At 37.2% G+C, this 20,000-nt stretch overlaps 2 protein-coding genes across 4 annotated transcripts in view; one reads left to right on the top strand and one right to left on the bottom strand.

The window, feature by feature from the left end:
• rftn1b (raftlin, lipid raft linker 1b) overlaps positions 1 to 20,000 on the bottom strand; it is a 123,776-nt gene that overhangs the window by 102,298 nt on the left and 1,478 nt on the right. For all 3 annotated transcript variants that reach the window (XM_081388203.1, XM_081388202.1, XM_081388204.1), the window contains exon 2: positions 3,309 to 3,473. In XM_081388203.1, coding sequence (XP_081244329.1) covers positions 3,309 to 3,453 — 145 coding nt within the window. In that variant the 5' untranslated portion in view covers positions 3,454 to 3,473. The remainder of the gene's footprint in view (positions 1 to 3,308; positions 3,474 to 20,000) is intronic.
• Positions 6,899 to 20,000, top strand: part of LOC308703963 (uncharacterized protein) — a gene marked incomplete at both ends in the record, with an annotated part of 26,061 nt that continues 12,959 nt past the window's right edge. The window contains 4 exons of the mRNA XM_081388010.1: positions 6,899 to 6,994; positions 9,239 to 9,389; positions 11,443 to 11,620; positions 16,660 to 16,853. Coding sequence (XP_081244136.1) covers positions 6,899 to 6,994; positions 9,239 to 9,389; positions 11,443 to 11,620; positions 16,660 to 16,853 — 619 coding nt within the window. The remainder of the gene's footprint in view (positions 6,995 to 9,238; positions 9,390 to 11,442; positions 11,621 to 16,659; positions 16,854 to 20,000) is intronic.

Genomic DNA, 20,000 nt, shown 5'->3' on the forward strand with positions numbered 1-20,000 from the left:
GAAGCCGTTCGTAACTTAAGTGTGTTTTCTATTCCTCCTCCTCATGACATTTTACACATTTCAAATCACATTTGAGGGAAATAAAAAACGTGCAGGGCATCTTAAGATCACGCTGGCGTATTTCGCCACATGACTTATTACACAGGCTGATGTGTGTGTGTGTGTGTGTGTGTGTGTGTGGGCTGGAGGGGGAGATGCGTTTAGACAAAATCACAACAAGCGGAGACTTTTGGTCTAATGATCCCAGAGAAAAGTGTTATTGTTCAGAGGTTTCTCTTTAATTGTGTGTGTGTGTGTGTGTGTGTGTGTGTGTGTGTGTGTGTGTGTGTGTGTGTGTGTGTGTGTGTGTGTGTGACCAAGCTGTTTTTAGTCAAACTGCTTCATTATTTTAATATCTTTAAAATATTATTTTTATAGTTTTTATTCATATTTTGAAGAAGTTTTTATTGCTGTGTGTGTGTTTAATTTACTTGTGTGTTTTATTTGTATTTTTTTATCTGTCTTTAGTTATTAAGTTTATTTTAGTTTTAGTTATTTTATTGCATCAAGTTAAACTAGAAGAAAATTGGAAATGTTGCTCTGGCAACTAGATGAAAAATAATACGTTTAAGGTTTTTCTTGTTTTTTTATTTAAGGTTTTTTATTATTATTATAAGGTTTTAAAGTCTTTTATGGTTTTAGTTTTAATTATAATAACACTGACAGAGTAAAATAATAAAATGATTCTAAATAGCAGCTAAGAAAATTTGTTCTTTAATTTAATGAGAAATGTTTGATTTCATGTTTGACTTTATTGCAGGTTCTTCAAATCTGACTCTAGAAGAGACTTGTGAGTTAAATTGTGGATTTCTGCAAAAATAGGTGACAAATGAAGGCATTACGTGTGATGTTCCTATTCTGTATTAGTAGATGAGTAAATGAAGTTAGTAACATTGCATCTTAATCACAACATCTGGTGCACGTCGCGATATCACCACAGCATCTTAAGATAGATTGATGGGTCAGATCTCGAAGCAGTGCCTGTGGAAGAAAGCAATGCTGCAAGTCTACCACCGATGCATCAATTCGATTAAAGAAATGTTCAGTCTAATGCTTCGACCCGCATGGCGTCAGGGAACATTGAGCTAGCACAGGCAGTCTTGCGTGAGGAACTTTATTGTCTTTGCCTTGTAGATGAGACATCTCTGCTCATTCCTCCCCCTCAGTTAAAGTGCTTTGCAACTCCTTCTTCATGAATAGCAATATATTTACAATAATAGAGGCAGTACGGAGAAATGAAGCGTTGTGGGGGAAGTGTGAGATATGGACCAAAACTGCTAAACATAACAGTTCTTGCATGCACATATTCAGCCATCTCGCAAAACTCAAGGGCACGCAGAGCAATCGCATGGCCAGGCTGCCTTATTATAGTCATTACAGTAACAGCCCTGGAAAACTATAATTCCAGATGTCAATCATCTACAATGTTCATTTAGCACAGGTTATTTGGGTTTCTGATGGGATCTCAACAATGTCTCAAACTGTGCCCAGGTTTGCAATCAAATATCAAGAGACTTCCTTTTAAACTCGAACACTTTCCATCAGTTTCTACTGTTTATCGATGTAATAATGCTCTGTGCTCTTACTGTATGTGGTCTCATTTGTATCTGGTTTTATTTCTCCTATTTCAGGAGGAACATCTGACATGTGTGTCCCGCGTGAAGCATTACTCATGTCCTGGAGCTGGATCAAAGGTCGCGGAGAGAGAACGCAGGGTCGCATTTGAATGCATGGTAGTGGAAGTCAAATGAATCAAAATTCAAAGAAAATCAATTGTCATTTTAGCTACTGAAGAAGAGCTTGTCAACTTAGATACAAGCCTTGAATGTTGAGTTAATAAAGCATTGTTTAGATTTAGAAAAAAAGTTTTACAATGTTATCTATTTAAAAACATAGACAGACATAGATAGATGGATGGATGGATGGATGGATGGATGGATGGATAGATAGATAGATAGGGACGGACGGACGGATGGATAGATAGATAGATAGGTTTCACCCACCCTGTTTGCATAGTGATAAAAAAGTGAAAACTGGAATTTCTGGAGAGGAGGAAAGAGGGGAAAGGGATAGATGTGTGTTTAGATGAGTAGAGAGCGAGAGATTGTCCTCAGTGTTTGTCTGAATCCTCCTCACAGGATTATTGTGATCTGTCAGCGAGACTCCGGCTCCGCTTGGGAGAAGTAACAGCACTGACAGATATATTTAGCCCGGGCCCTGTGGATCTTCCCCCATTATCCACCTCACAGTCTGTGGGATCCAGGAGCCTCCTCGCGGATCACACACACCTGATACTGTGATGCACAGAGAGAATTCTGGGAGGATTTGGGGTTTGTCATTTGCAAGTGTCATCACTTTGGGGATTTGCAGAGCAGCAAAGTATCAAGGAAGGTTTTTCTGTGTGATTTCTCTTCTCAAAAGTTCCTCGCTGATTATCCTTACCTCAACATTTCTAACTCTGCTGCTGATCGTCTCTTTTTAAAAGTGACTCGATCTCACCAGATGTGTGAGTGAATTCACCAGCGATATGTGAGGAGTAATGTACATCCAGACGGTTGTTATCTCAGAATAAACCCGACCGGGTGATCAGGATCATCACACACATACACACACACACACACACACACACACACACACACACACCTGATGGGGTTTATTCTGATATAACAACCGGCTGAATGTACATTATCCGCTTATTACACGGATACTTGCTTCATAAGTAAATAATTAGACTCGAAATATTGATCTGAGTTGAAATATTTTATCAGCTCTTTAAACGCAAAGCTTCGCGGAGAGAGCAGTTTCAGCGGCGAGATCAAACTAGACGGACATTTAATATATACAGTATACAGTCATAACACTTATTACACAGCATTTCAACACATAAATAATTATGGAGATAAGAGATATTGATTTCAGATTAAACTGTTTTAAAATCGTACCTGTTTGTATCTAATAATCCAACAGTGTTCAAAACAATAGTCACAAAATGGCCGCCGCTGCGTTTGTGTGAAACCAGAGAGAGCGAGTCCACGACACTGGATGGCATAATTAAATAACTGTACACTAAATATTGATTCGACTGAGTTTTAATATCTTATTAGCTCACCAAATGCAAAACTTCCACGAAGAAAAAACATTCCTAGCGAGTGTGTAGCGCTGCTGACTTCAGTGACCCGGATGAGCGGCTGTTATCTGGGAATAACTTACAGCTCGATTGACCAATCAGAATCAAGTATTCCACAGAGCCGTGTAATAAGAGAACTTACCGTCTTTCCCCACCAGGAAGTCCACGTGGTGGTACGTGTAGGCGACCCCGATCTTGGTCTCCACCTGCGGTCTCTTGAGGGTGGAGTAAATCTTTCCCGGACTGTTGTCTTCCGTCTGACGAAACTTCCTCAAGCCGCAGCCCATTTCTGCCCAACGACTTAATCCTGTGAGGAAAGAGACACGGTCAGAGGATTAAACACATCAGAGCTGACCACTTTAACTTTCTCATAGTATACATTCCACATCACCTCATTTCTCAGAGTCTGAAACGGTTAGTTTGAAGATTCAGTCTCTCTAAACCCCGCCTCTCTGAGAGCTGCTCTGCTCTGATTGGTCAGACGGCTCAGTCTGTTGTGATTGGTCGACCGCTTACAGCGCTCATCAGAAACCAAACTCCCATTACAATATCTGAATTTCAGCTCTTTCTCAGCAGTTGATACACAGTGAAATGAACAATGATCGTATTTTTCCTTATCAATTCCAGTGTGATTCCTAATCCTTTAGAAGTGCATCAAAGTGGATTTGCTTTGTCAGCAGAAAACAGTGTCGTCTCGACATGAACAACACGAACCAAACTCTTCCAGTCTCAGATACACTACAGTGTTTGAGGGCGGAGCTAAGAGACGCTGTTCACCCAATCAAGACCACAGGCTGGCATTATGCAAATGTGTTGCATTTTAACATAGGTTTGTAACATTACTGACTCGTTTCAGGCCGTTCAGAATCAATTTGTCGTGCACTTTTCAGATCTTTAACATTCAGAAACAACTCTATTACACACTGGCTTTTGGCTTGCTTAGTCGGGGACACTTAATATTCAACAATATTATTGATCTGCCTGCATTGACACCATTATATAAGAACTGAACTGAGTTATATATATATAAATGAACTAAATTAATAACTTTTTTACAACAAAAATGAACCATCACTGAACTTAAGCTGGACAGTGACGCTATTTTCTTCTAGAAACAAACTCTGTTGCATTATTTTCCTGTTATCTCTGTAAAACTGCTTTGAAATACTCTACTGTAAAAAGCGCTATAGAAATAAAGGTGACTTGACACTGCATGACAGGTAATACTCAAAAAAGCATAATAGACACCACTCTTTAAAGCATGCAGCAAAACTATTGTTTGAAATAATAATTATTTGCTTAATGCATTGTTTCACATGCTATTTTCAAACAATAGTAATATACATTATATACTGCACAGTATTCAAGCTAGTGTTCTATTACGAATATAGTCCATAATAATTTGCTACTTGCTATTGCTTGTCATTGGTAGGTGGTGCTCATTCTATTTTACATTCATATTTTATAATGACATTCACATTCATATGCTGTAGTCGTCAATACTTTAAATCAGAACACTCAGTATGCACAGTGTTCATGAGTCTGTCAGGCACAAGTGGAGGTAATTGCGTATATCAGCTAAAGGTTTATGTGTATACTAGCATATACATGTCCTCAAAACTAATAGACAAGGACTACAAAACCACTAAACTCCACAGACTCTGCGTTCGGTTTCATTATTAGTAACTCTGTTCATGTATTTCTTCTTTTCAGTGTTTCCTGTGAGGAAAGTGAAGCTTGTTTTCGCTACTTTTTAACTCGCAATTCTGACTATTTATCTTACAAATGTGTGATATAAAGTTGCAATAGCATGTTATAAAGTCAGAATTGTGTGATATAAACTCGCAATTTTGAGAAATTATTTATTGTTTAATTTTTTTATTGCAGAAATACATACAGAAACTCTGCAAAATACACACATCGACCAAAAAACAAACAAAAACAAAACACAGATAAACAACAATATAAGAACAGGCGAGGAGAGAAAAAAAAGAGAAAGAAATGAAAAGAGAAGAAAGACCTTATAATTTGAAAAATATATCCTTTGGGGGTGTTGAGTGTTTTTAGGTATTCAGTAATTTAACATCTTTTTCCCTTTGAGAAATAAATAAATTCAGACTTTTTTTTTCTCAGAATTGCATGTTTATAACTCGCAATTCTGACTTTATATCTTCCAATTCTGACTTTATAACACGCAATTCTGACTTTATATCTTCCAATTCTGACTTTATAACTCGCAATTCTGACTTTATAACACGCAATTCTGACTTTATATCTTCCAATTCTGACTTTATAACACGCAATACTGATTTTATAACACGCAATTGGGAGATATAATGTCAGAAATGCGAGATATAAAGTCAGAATTGCGAGTTATAAAGTCATAATTGGAAGATATAAAGTCAGAATTGGAAGATATAAAGTCAGAATTGTGAGATATAAAGTCAGAATTGGAAGATATAAAGTCAGAATTGTGAGATATAAAGTCAGAATTGGAAGATATAAAGTCAGAATTGCGAGATATAAAGTCAGAATTGCGAGTTATAAAGTCAGAATTGGAAGATATAAAGTCAGAATTGGAAGATATAAAGTCAGAATTGCGAGATATAAAGTCAGAATTGCGAGTTATAAAGTCAGAATTGAATTGCGAATTATAAAGTCAGAATTGCGAGTTATAAAGTCAGAATTGCGAGATATAAAGTCAGAATTGTGTGTTATAAAGTCAGAATTGGAAGATATAAAGTCAGAATTGTGTGATATAAAGTCATAATTGCGAGATATAAAGTCAGAATTGCGAGATATAAAGTCAGAATTGCGAGATATAAAGTCAGAATTGTGTGTTATAAAGTCAGAATTGGAAGATATAAAGTCAGAATTGTGTGATATAAAGTCAGAATTGTGAGATATAAAGTCAGAATTGCGATTTATAAAGTCAGAATTGCGAGATATAAAGTCAGAATTGCGATTTATAAAGTCAGAATTGCGAGATATAAAGTCAGAATTGTGTGTTATAAAGTCAGAATTGTGTGATATAAAGTCAGAATTGCGAGATATAAAGTCAGAATTGCGAGATATAAAGTCAGAATTGCGAGATATAAAGTCAGAATTGGAAGATATAAAGTCAGAATTGCGAGATATAAAGTCAGAATTGCGATTTATAAAGTCAGAATTGCGAGATATAAAGTCAGAATTGCGAATTATAAAGTCAGAATTGCGAGATATAAAGTCAGAATTACGAGATATAAAGTCGCAATTGCGATTTATAAAGTCAGAATTGTGAGGAAAAAGTCGCAAGTATCTTTTAAAATGTTTTATTCTGTTGGGAAACAAGCTTCCATAGATCTGTCTATTTTCTCACGTAGACCTTGATTTGCTTCTGTGTGCGCAAAATACGGTAAACTGCTGTTTTCCAGAACTGCCTCATCCCGTGCTTGTAGAGAGCAGAAAAAGACTCAATTAAGAGCACACTAGATTAGCCTACTAAATAAATAAATAAATAAGGTCTTCAGCTCATCATTGGAGCCCAATCTCACAACTGGCAGGCTGGGAATTAACACGTCCAGCCACTGAGAGGCCAAAAGTGCTCTCTGTTCATCAGCCAAACTCCCCGTCTCCAAATCTAAAGTGACAAGCGTCGACAGTCGCCAGCGGATCAGAAGAGTCCAGGTAATATCCCATTGTGCCCAGCTGATTAAACCTGGGGTGGGCTGTTGATGAAGAATACTCTCTATTATGCTCCTGTCTAATTACAGCGGCCGGACGAATAATCCGAGAGGCGGCGACGGCCGAGAATACACAGTTAATGAGGTGAACCGCTCGGATGAAAAGGTGAGAATCAATCACAGAAAATCAAGCAGATTGTTCATTAGGAGTCGGGATAATGCCGGCAGATCCAGCGAGAGCAACTTTAATTAGGACCCAGACGAGAGGCCATGCAGATTTATGAACGCTGTCATAGGAATCACTGTTTCTTGTGACATGGACATGAATGGATGCGTTTGGCTATCCGTGGCTGAATCCAATCGGGAGAGATGACATCTGGAGTACAACAGTCATGCATCAGCAATTGGATTTGAGATAAGGGAATATTTTCGAGTTGTAGAGTTTTTTTGTCGCGCGCAACCCTTTTTGGTTCCCCAAAGTACTTTTCAGTCGTCAGTTCTTAAAAGAACGATTTTTTCTTAGTGTGAAGAATCTTTTAATATTCTAAAGAACCTTTTCCCACTATAAATAACCTTTTTTGTGGATGTAAAAGATTCCATGGAAGGTAAAGGTTCTTTATGGAACCGTCGGTGCCAATAAAGAATCATTATTGTAGAATAAATTGTAAAATGGGACGTTTCATCCATTGGGAAAAGTGAAAAGTGGGCGATACATACACTACCTTTCCAAAAAAAATGTGGGTTTGATACTAAAAGTTTAAACTTTTATTCAGCAAGCACACATTAAATTTATTTAAAAATGAGGGTAAAAATATGTTATATACGATTTCTATTTTGAGTACCGGTAAATGCTGTTCTTTTGAACTTTCTTTATTTATGTATTTGTAAAATGTATTATGGTTTCCCCCAAAATAATAAGCAGTCTTCAACATTGATGCTGATAATAAATGTTTCCTGATCATCAAATCATCATATTAGAATGATTTCTGACACTGAAGACTGGAGTAATGATGCTGAAAATTCAGCTTTGATCACAAAAATATAGATTCATAAATCATACCGATCCTAAACTTACAGTACAAACAGTAGTGTATCAGAATTGAGTCACAAGGAAAGGGTTGAAAAGTGAGTTATAATTGAGTAATAAGTGATAAAAAAGTAACAAAAAAAGTGTAGATTATTTTATCATCATATTATTTAATTGTGCACAATAAGACCAGAAACATGCATTAAAAAGTAAAGTGTCAAATTTTGATTTGCTGAATGTTTGATTTTTTATTTTTTTTTGCCTTTCAAAGAAGATTTAGAGTTAACAGTAAAGGCCTGTTCACAGTTATAACTATAACGATAACTAAATTAGCATCCACACCAGCTGATATCATTCCGGTTATTCTTGCACGCGCTGCACGTTTGTCGTCTGTCGCTTTAAATAGCTCTTTAAAGCAGGATGGATTCTGATTGGCTGTCAGTCTCCGCAGAAAACATATTTATTCGGAAAGTGATTCCAAATATATAATTTCACAGTGCCGTTATCGTTAGTTGTGGTGTGAACTCTGCCAATTTTGGTGTGAACGAGCCCTAATTCATCCTAAACGGCAGGACAGCTCGCTTTCAATTATTGCTCTTTTTTAGGCTTGGGTATCGTTTCAATTGATTCTGCTTATCGATTACGATTCTTATTGATTCCTAATTTAGATTACAATAAGGTAAAAATAAACTGCCTTAGATATCATTCACATTTAGTCTTATTGCTTATCTGAATATCATGAACAAAAATCAACATGCTAAAGAACACTTACACAAGGAGCGTTTGCCTGTGCTTTAAAAACACCATAGAAAAACAACTAGCCCAACTAATTTAAGCTTCAAGCATTATTAAAGACAAGTAAACACTCAATTAAAAAATTAGCAATCATGACAAGTGGATACAGCTGAACAAAGATGTGATTGAAATAAACAGTGTTTTAAGATTTTCAGGTACATTTGAACTGGAATCAAATGTAAAATAACACACTTCATAAATAAAAATATATATTACAAATATAGTTACAAAAGTTATTCAGTCAAGAACGAGTGGATTTTCTCTTAGTCTTCAGTTGTTTGATTAGTGTTATTATAGAGACGGCAGGAATATTAGTGCTGTCCCTTTAAGAGCTGCACGGATCTAATATACTGATACACGTGAAGCACAGACAACAGCTTTCTGAATGGTTTAAAGCCATATTGAAATGCTCACAAAGGAAGGAATCGAAATTTTAATTTTATAACAAGTATTCGATTCCCAACCACTCTTTTCTGATATCGGTCCATCAGTTGGAAAAACAACAGACTGCCCCAAAAATAGCCGTCTTTGACATGACGACCAGCACAAAGTGTTTCTCCCAGACACCGCTGCATGTGTTTCTCCCAGACACCGCTCTCTGGAGGCAACAGGCGAAGCGTGTGCGCCATCGGAGAGAGGAACCGCTGCGATACGCGGGGAAAACAGAGTTGGTTGGAGGGTCTGATATTTGCATGGCTGATACGGGGAGGGGAGGCTGTGCATGAAACGAGGCGGGAAGGTATTTTTAGAGCCGACGGAGGAAGTGGGAGATGTTTATGATTTCAGAGAGACTAGCTACTCCCTCCCCGAGGTTCTGCTTCACGCTTCCAGCTTTTGGCAGATCTGTCTCTCTCTGGCAACCGCTCCCTCAGCACTGGAGACTGACAGAGAGTTCACTTCCAGTATACCGTTACACACACACACACACACACACACACACACACACACACACGACAGGCCAGAAACACTGACTCTACTGTGCCATTGGCTTCTGCACTTAGTTAATATTCGACAATACTATTGATCTGCCTGCATTGACAGCATTATATGAGAACTGATATCTGAGCTGGACGATGACAGAGCGGCTGTATATATACAGTACTGTTCAAAAGTCTTAGGCATGTTAATACCCCCCCCCCCCCAAAAAAAATGGTTTTAAGTCAGTTATTTATATCTTTTGCTGTAGTGTGTCAGTAGGAAATATCAGTTTTTGCCATTAATTGTAATAATCCAGTGAGATTTGTGTATGCACAAGGAGTCTGACAACAGCCGGTATGATCTGATCTCGCCATCATCGAGTCCGTCTGTGATTACATGAAGAAACAGAAGAAACTGAGACAGACTAAATCCAGAAGAACTGCGGGAACGTCTCCGAGACGCTTGAAGAACCCTTCCTGCAAAGCTACCTGAGAAGTGTACCTGGACAAAAGCCGTTTTAAACGCAAAGGGTCGTTACACCATATATTGATTTGAATTAGTTAATAGAAGTTAAATCATAAATAAATTCAATCTGTGATTTTATTTTTGAAAGCATTCTCACTTTACAGCATTTTAACACAAGTGCCAGTGCTTTTCCCAGTCCTGTAGCTTTGCAGGAAGGGTTCTTCAAGCGTCTCGGAGACGTTCCCGCAGTTCTTCTGGATTTAGTCTGTCTCAGTTTCTTCTGTTTCTTCATGTAATCACAGACGGACTCGATGATGGCGAGATCAGATCATACCGGCTGTTGTCAGACTCCTTGTGCAGACACAAATCTCACTGGATTATTACAATTAATGGCTAAAAGAATGTTTGGAAATAAAAACTGATATTTCCTACTGACACACTACAGCAAAAGATAGAAAAAACTGACTTAAAACCATTTTGGGGGGGTATTAACATGCCTAAGACTTTTGCACAGTACTGTATATATATAAATAAACTAAATTAATAACTTTTTTACAACAAAAATGAACCATCGCTGAACTTACTTAAGCTGGACTGACGCTATTTTCTTCTAGAAACAAACTTTTATGTTGCATTATTTTCCTGTTATCTCTGTAAAGCTGCTTTGAAACAATCTACTGTAAATCTGTCCTGTAAAAAGCGCTATAGAAATAAAGGTGACTTGACTCTTCATAGTGTAAAATTGTCTCCTTGTGGCGGAGAGAAAATCAGGCACTGTTGATGAGCGTTCATTCGTTCAGCAAGGCATCTTATATCAGACGCCACGGGAAATGTTTGTTAAAATGATCATTTTCACAGCAAAGACACATTTGGGAGAAGCGATGAGCCGACTTTGATGACAATAACGATCATCCCTGCTCAGATGAACTCGTTTAATAACTAACCCGAGCCACCGAACACTGTGTTCGTGCGAATGAACGGCCAGAACACATTAAAGGTTTACTGTTTTCTGTGAGAACGGTGTCATGTTGGCAAGTTAATAACTAATGATCTTTGCGACGGAAGTGAATCAATCAAAAAGTAACTTTATCTGGACAATAACTTTATTCTAGATCTGCTGTGAAGCCTAAACAATCTCTGTTACTGTAATTTATTATCACTGTAAAGCTGCTTTGAAACAATCTATATTGATAAAAGCGCTGTATAAATGAAGGAGACTTGACTAGCATGCAAAGGACAAAACTTCAACGTCGTGGTTTCAAAGCTGCGGTTCGGCTCGTGTTTAGAGAAGATTTCTCAAAGAGGGACTGAAAACTGCAACTCTTCCTCTGACCCATTTTCTTTAATGTGGCGAATAAGGCAAACCTCTGCACGGCAGTGCTTCCTGACGCGTGTTTTTGTCGGTTCAGCAGGCGAACGCTCTCCTGGGGTGGGAATGAGACAGTCTCCCTGTTTGGACTTTTTCCTTCCTTCCTTCCTGGATGTCCTGGACAAAGACCCTCACCTGAGCAGGGCATTGTGGGGGAATGTGGACACACTTGAAGAGGAGAACAGATCCAAAAACCACCATCAAAGCATCATAGACTTGTATGGTGCATACTATGTTTGAATATTTGTTTGCATTTGATTAAAAAAATAATAATTTTAGAGGATTATTGTATTTGATCACATAATGTATAATGGAAACTGGCCTGAACTCAGTTTTTCTTAACCCTCTTTGTGTGTCAGTCAAAAATTACCGTATTTTTTTAAGTACAATGAAATTAATGTACTATATTTTTGTTTCATAATGTTTTTTATTTAATATTTTGTATTTCTTAAGGGATTTTATGGTACTTAAAGGGTTAGTTCACCCAAAAATGAAAATTCTGTCAGTAATTACTCACCCTCATGTTGTTCCAACTGCGTAAGACCTTCGTTCATCTTCGGAACACAAATTAAGATATTTTTGATGAAATCTGAGCCATATCTGAATCCTCCATAGGCTGCTATGTGACCGAAACTTGCTGGCCCAGAAAAGTTATTAAAAAGATCGTTAATATAGTCCAAGTGACTCCAGTGGCTCAATCTTAAGTATATCAAGCGACGAGAATACTTTTTGTGCGCAAAAACAAACAAAAATAACGACTTTATTCCACTATTCATTTCCTTCTCTCTGGGCCTTGTAGTGTTTTTGCGCTGCGCGTCTATGTTGCACGTCATCACGCATCACACACATGACCGGCGTCGGCCAATAGTGAGCCTACGTGGTGATGTGTAACACAGACGCGCTGCGCAAAAACACTACGCGAACCAACTAGAGGTCCAGAGAGAAGGAAATGAATAGTGGAATAAAGTCGTTATTTTTGTTTGTTTTTGCGCACAAAAAGTATTCTCGTCGCTTGATAAACTTAAGATTGAGCCACTGGAGTCACTTGGACTATATTAACGATCTCTTTAATAACTTTTCTGGGCCAGCAAGTTTCGGTCACATAGCAGCCTATGGAGGATTCAGACATAGCTCAGATTTCATCAAAAATATCTTAATTTGTGTTCCGAAGATGAACGAAGGTCTTACGGGGTTGGAACAATATGAGGGTGAGTAATTACTGACAGAATTTTCATTTTTGGGTGAACTAACCCTTTAATTATATTTAGATATAATCCATTTATTCACTTTTTGAGCATAGACTTAAACTTAAACTTTCATAAATCTTGACCGCTTCTGATCACAGACTGGAGTTTGTTATCTTCATAAAGAAGACACTTGGCAGATTAATGCTGAAGTGAAAAACGTTTTAAAAAGTCAACTAATGAAAAGAATTGTACATTTATTGTTATGAAAAATGCATTAAAATACTTTATATGAAATATATATTTTCCAAAACACTTTTTACTCTAAAACTGTGAGACAATCAAAGCCATAAATCTAAACAAGTTGTGTTCCAAATTTAAGGTAGATATCTCAAAAAAATTAGCTTTGATTAAGATTTTGTTTGGCCGCAGTACCAAACGCTTCCACTAGAGGAAATTAGTGCGAACAATGACATTTTTGACTGCGAACTATACAAGTTTGACTGTTTTTTTCAGGACCATTTCACCTTTTCAAATCATGTCTATGTTTTTATGTGTGTGTGTGTGTGTTCAGATAGCAAGTGCCAAAACCTTTACCAAGTTTCGTTCGATTCCAGTAAAGTAAAAAATTCTAAAAAAAACAAAACATAATTTTGACCGAAGAGCACCAGAGGGTTAAAAAAGAAAAATAAGGGGAATATATAATCAATGTAAAGTCCCATAGATTAATTAAATACAAGAATTTCTTTAAATAACTTTTTTTGTATTTAATTAATATTTGGGACTCAAAAATAGACTGAGGGCTGTTTAATATCCTTCCCAAAACCTCAGATTATTCTGAACTTGTTTGGAAGAGCTGATTGTCTCGCCCTTTCCATAAAACACTCTCATGTACATTTTTGCCTTAAACAAGAAATTCAAATCAAAATTGTGTTGCATAAATGCATAAATATAATTATATTATTATGAACACTATCCATAAGCTATCTATACAAATTCCAAACGAGAAAATGCATTAGGATAATTCCGTTGTGGTACGGCAAATGGCAATGTCAATATTTTCTGTATTGCTGATCATTCAGCAAAAACTTCTAATTAATTTATCAAAGATGCAGCAAACATTATCACGAATAAGAACTGAAATAATTTAATAGAATAATTTGGGGAGCGTCTCAAACATGCACTCTCAGAAAATAAAGTACATAATTGTACCTTTAGGGGTACAATGGCTTGTCACTGGGGCTGTACCCTTAACCTTGAAAAGAAAGGGTCCATATATGTACCTTGAGGTCCAATAATAAGCCCTATGGGGTAGGTTAGTGTACATTGTACCTTGGGGGACAGAAATGGACTCCTACTGTACCCCTATTTCTGACAGTGCATGGCATAGGCGAAGGTTTGCAGGAAATGATGCGTGTTCCCTAAATGCCTTCCAAAGACTCGTACAGATATAGTGTGTATCCACTTTTGCTTTGGGGTGATGATGCACAAACGCCGTGTTTTACTCTGAGGACGCATTTCCCGGGGAAAGAGAAACAAAATGTCACCGCATAATTTAGACAAAAATGGGGGTTAATTGGTGTCTTGGGAAAGCGTTCCTACTTTATGTCCCTAAACAAGCTCCCTCCCGGACACTGTTTATGAATAATCCGGGAAATAAAGGTACAGTAACAGCCACAGATCTAGACTGAACCCAATCTAGACGCTGTTACTCGTCTCTTTAAATCAGAGGGCGGGGGGACACCTTCCCTCTCTTTCTCTTTTGTTCGGCATGAACCTGGAGAACCGTCCGCTCGGCGTCCAAGGTCTCGGCACAGGCGCGCTGGAACCAGACGCAGCGGATGCGATCGCCATGGGAACGGGCCCCTTGACAACCATTTCATACCCACGAGAAGAAAAGAGAGCAATATCTCTCCCTTTATTCGCTTTCTTTGAGATTCTCTCTCATATTCTCTCTCGTCTTTCCTTTCTCTGGCTTTCTCTGATTCTAATTTGTTGTATATGCCATTTAATTTTCACAAGACAAATATCATTTTTTTTTATTAAAGAGCTGTGATGCTGGAAATATGTCAGAGATTTTGCTAGACTGTCCAAAAGTGATATTTGTTTTTAATGACTACAAGTTTGATTACACCATTTATATGTATATTTTTATAAATGTGAGTGAAGAACAAAAGACTATACTTGCAGGTTACGGTATTTATCTGACAAAATGATTTGGCAAAAAAGGCAAACTAAAGACAGATTTTTATTTTACAATGCAAAATAAAAATAAATAAATGCATAGAAAAATAAAAAGCTGACAGGATGATCAGATATTAATATTTTGTAGGTTCTCTCTTGTTTTTGTATGTTATCATTACAAAATAAAACAAACGACTCCAAGCACAAATATGCAATATGCTTACAAAATATTAATAATATTATTTGAATAAAGGCTGAAGATTTTTCTACAGTAAATATATTTATTTGTGCATAAACAAAGAAACGATAATGTAGAAATGCACACAAAGAACTTATGAAGCATGTAACATGAAGCGTTTAATGCAGAGCATCAGTTTTAAAATGATTTATCTGTTTTATAATATTAGTTTTATTGTTTTGAGTCTTTTGTTCTGAACTTAAAATGACATTGTCAGACTTAGGCAGACATTTGTTATATGAATAATCTGATCTTTACGTTTACATCCTAAAATTACCTCAAGTATTTAATTCATTGTATTATCCTAAAAACAGGGATTACATGTTGACATTTGAATAAACTTTCTTATAATGAGAAAAATAAACATATTTTGACTACACTTGTTATACAATGTTCCCAAAAGAAGGAACAATTTTTTTCTTTTTTCTAGTTTAGAACATTTTATGCAATGAAAAGATTCCATGGAATCTTTCAAATTCTTCTTGGAAGCCAATAAAGAAGTTTATTTTTAAAAACGAATGAGAATTTGCTCACACCACCCTCCCCGACGCCCATATGTGCGACAGCATGTTGTGCGAGAGTGTGAGACTGTTTTCAGTGAGTGTGTTGAAGAAAGCATTCAGTCTCTTTTCTTAAAGGGGTGGTTGATTATGATTTGACTTTTCTAACTTTAGTTAGTGTGTAATGTTGCTGTTTGATCATAAACAACATCTGCAAAGTTACAACGCTCAAAGTTCAGAGCAAAGGGAGATATTTGCTTTTAAAGAAATCGCTTTTTAAGGACTACAACAAACGGCTGGTAGAGACTACACCACATTCCTCCCGGGTTAGTGACATCACCAACCCTAGAATTTACATAAACCCCGCCCCCTGAACACGATTTATAGATTACCAAGACAGAATATGCTAATCAATGACTAGAAGATAACTACACATCAGCTTCATAAATTCATCAGCTAACCATTCAGAAATGTCCTGTTGCTTCTACATGTTGGCACTTCTTCTTGAGTCTCTCCATCATTGTCTGACTCCGGTTTGAACATAAAAGGCTAAAAGTTTTTGAAATGTTCAGTGCATGTGTGTGTGAGGTAAAAGAACACAAGCTCTTGAAGCTCCGCCCCCTGTGCCGGGAGCAGCAGCTCATTTGCATTTAAAGGGACAGACACACAAAAACGGTGCGTTTTTGCTCACCCTAAAAAAAGTGAAAATTTTAACATGCTATATAAAAATATCTGTGGGGTATTTTGAGCTAAAACTTCACACACACACTCTGGAGACATCAGAGACTTATTTTACATCTTGTGAAAAGGGTTTTTCAACAAAAACATCTAACAATTTTAAACATCTAACTTTCTGGGCCGGCAAGTTTCAATACCATAGAAGCCTATGAAGGAGTGAGCTCTCAGATTTCAGCAAAAATACATTAACGTGTCCTGAAGATGAACGAAAGTCTTACAGGGTTTGGAACAACATGAGGGAGAGCAATTACTGACCGAACTAACCCTTTAATACTTTTATTCAGCAAGCGAGTCGATGAGTCTTGAAGACATTTTAAAGATGCTTTATTCCGTGGCCTGTTAAACACAGAAAGTGTGTGTTTTCCTGCAGCGCTTGCATATTTCCCGCTTTGACTGTTCTCTGTTGTGTCTAGGCATCGCCAGAGGCCTGAATACATGTGGCAGGAGCTCGACGCTGCGACACGAGGGAAGAACCTAATCTTCACACGTAATCCCTTCAAAGTGGCAGCTCGCGCAGGAGAAGAACAGAAATCAGCATTCATCTTCCATCAAGTGTGTTTCATCTCCTCCAGCGACTCCGCCGAGGAGAAGTGCGCCGCCAGCGGATGTGACATCTGATTTGTAAGGCTGTCTAATCGCAGGAGAAGGTGAACGTCTTCTCTCTGTTCTCAGACCAGAGCCTGTCCTGATTCAGCGTTTGAGAAGACTGTAGTAAAGGGACAATACGATTCAAATGCACGTTCCAATTATCTAAATGAGATTTAATTGAGCACTGGAGAGGGTTCTCTGTCCCAATTAGGTTAGCAAAATATTGTGCTTCATGTGTATTAATCATATTCCTAACACACCAGACTAGCCGCCGATTATGATGATGATACGAATAAATACCTGCAGAAATGATCTACAAGTTTGCTGCATGTGACTTATTACAGATTACAGATTCATACATGATATTCTCATCCTTTACAAAAGCCCTCAAACACGCTCAGTTAAAGTTTCAGGAGAGATCTGCGTCCCAGTTCGCCTGCTTATACTACGCCCTAAAAGTATGTAGTGTTTATGTGGAGAAGAAGTCAATACTTTTGAGTGTGTAGCAGAAGAGTAGGCAAGCTTTGGGACAAACTACTTCTTCATAATTTTGTATTTTGCTGTCAACTTTTAAACTGCCCTGTCAATCATCTCATCACAGTTAAAATCCTCCACGTTCAATTTGATTTAATTTCCTGCCATATTGGAGAAAAAGCAGCCGTTAATCCGCCAGTCATGCGGAGACTCTCCTCATGTGTTTGGTCATGATCTTTTAAATGCATTAATTTCATTATGCAAACGTATCGTTATAAAAGTTCACAAATTAAATATGATGCAGATAACATTGAATAAATATCTTTTTGGCAGTTTAGATGCTGATTATTAATTACTCAAACCCCTTAACCATTGTTCTCACACATCTGCCATGCTTGTAGTTTTTTAACACTTTTTTATTTGTGTTTGTAGTTCTAATGGAATAATGGGTTGTGGTTGGATCTGCATTTCAGATTCTAACTGGACAAATTAGAGCGTCCAGGTGACTTTGTAATACTCATTTCAACATACTACGATTTGGGACACACTAATTCTAATTTCCAATTCTATTTAGGACGGATGCAGCAAATGTTTCAAACTGTGCAGAGGTTTGCCAAGGAGACCCTACGGATGGCTGCAGACCAAGGCTGCATTTATTTGTTAAAATTTGTTAAAAAGTATGTTTGCATTAATACTTTTTGTTCATTCAAAGCGCTCGCTGCAGTTTTGTCGTCTGACGCTTTAGATGCTCGAGCTCTTTTAAAGCAGGATGGATTCTGATTGGCTGTCAATGTTTTATCATTCATCAACTGGGGAAAAAAAATAGGCCTAGTTCTGAAAGTGATTCCCACTATATATTCCAACAGTGTTGTTATCATTGAAGTTGTGTTGTGGACTCTGCTAATCTTTTAAATTTAGAGTGATTTTTAAAACAATCTTTATCGTTTTGGTCTTTGGTGGGAACGGCATTAAAACTGGAAATTAAAACGGGCATTAAAACTAAAGAACAGAAATCTTTTTATGCGTTTTGGCACGACAGCAGCGTTTTGGGGGCCTGAAAATGCAAACTTTTGGAAACGCAAGCGCAAGTTTTTGAGAACTATACCGTTATTGTCTCCTTGTAAACTACAAAAACACGAATTTGTGAAAACCATATGTTTCCATCACTAAATAATTTTTTTTAAAATTAATTAAAAAAATTAATTACTTTAAATTAAAGTAAGTGCGACTTTTTATCTCGCAATTCTGACATTTTTTCTCGCAAGTTTATATCTAGAAATGTTGACTTTTTTCTCTCATTCTGACTTTTCTTATAGTTTATATTTGCAATTCTGGCTTTTTTCTCGCAATTCAGACTTTTTTTCTCGCAATTCTGGCTTTTTTTCTCGCAAGTTTATATCTAGAAATGTTGATTTTTTCTCTCATTCAAACTTTTTATATAGTTTATATCTTGCAATTCTGGCTTTTTCCTTGCAATTCTGGCTTTTTTCTCACAATTCTGACTTTTTTTCTCGCAATTCTGACTTTTTTTCTCGCAATTTCGACTTTTTTTCTCGCAATTCTGGCTTTTTTTCTCGCAATTCTGACTTTTTTATCGCAATTCTGACTTTTTTTATCGCAATTGTGAGTTTATAGCTAGAAATGTTGACTTTTTTCTCTCATTCTGACTTTTTTTATAGTTTATATCTTGCAATTCGGGCATTTTTCTCGCAATTCTGGCATTTTTCTCGCAATTCTGACTTTTTTTTTCTCATAATTGCGAGTTTATATCACATAATTCTGAGGAAAAAAGTCAGAATTGTGAGATAAAAAGTCGCAATTACCTTTTTATTTTTTAGTCTGTGGTGGAAACAAGCTTCCATAAAACGGTAACATCGTGCGTGCATATTATGTGTTCAGTCTACAGGCGCATAGTGTTTCTTTACAAAGTGACATCACCATCTACTGGCATGGCAGCAGAATACAGTGTTTTTTTTAGCCGTTTTCATGGATCCGTGTGAACAGGGATCGTTTTGACATTGTCATCTGTACGTTTCCATTTATAATACATCATTATCGTGTAATTGTACCCTTAGAAACCCCACACACACCCATAAACTTTTGCACACCACTCATAATGTTTTCGGAAAATGTACAAAATTGAGTTGTTGTATTTTTTTCCCCCTCTGAGCTGATAAAATGTTCCAGCTGATGCACATATGACACTGAAGAGCGGGTACGCGCGGGGTCGGAGGGCACGAGCCCGTGATATGATGCACGGATTCCTCCAGGACAACAGTGGCTCTGTGTGTCGATTCCTGAGGCGTCTGGAACTGATTAATGACAGTTTGCCTCCTCTCTTCTCTTCTCTTCTCTTACATTCCTTTCTTAAAGGCCGTTCACAATGAGAGCGATTTGCGTCCGTAAGACATTCATTTACAAGGAGAATTGGCCATTTCTGGCAATATGAGCGACAGCTGGACCGCCTACTAGCAATAATAGATTAGCATACTAACATACTAATAGTCTTTCAGGATTTATTATGCATACTGTGCACAGTGTGCACATTTTCTATTGGTATGTATGGAATACTTTACAAAATGTGCAGTACATAACAGAGTATGCAACAATGCAATGTACCTTTTCTTGACTTGTTATTTGATCAGTATGCCATAAAATGTATAAGGAGCTATTTTTTTTCCCTTAGATGATG

The sequence above is a fragment of the Scardinius erythrophthalmus genome (assembly GCF_964197995.2).
Source record: "Scardinius erythrophthalmus genome assembly, chromosome: 16".
NCBI lineage: Eukaryota > Metazoa > Chordata > Actinopteri > Cypriniformes > Leuciscidae > Scardinius > Scardinius erythrophthalmus.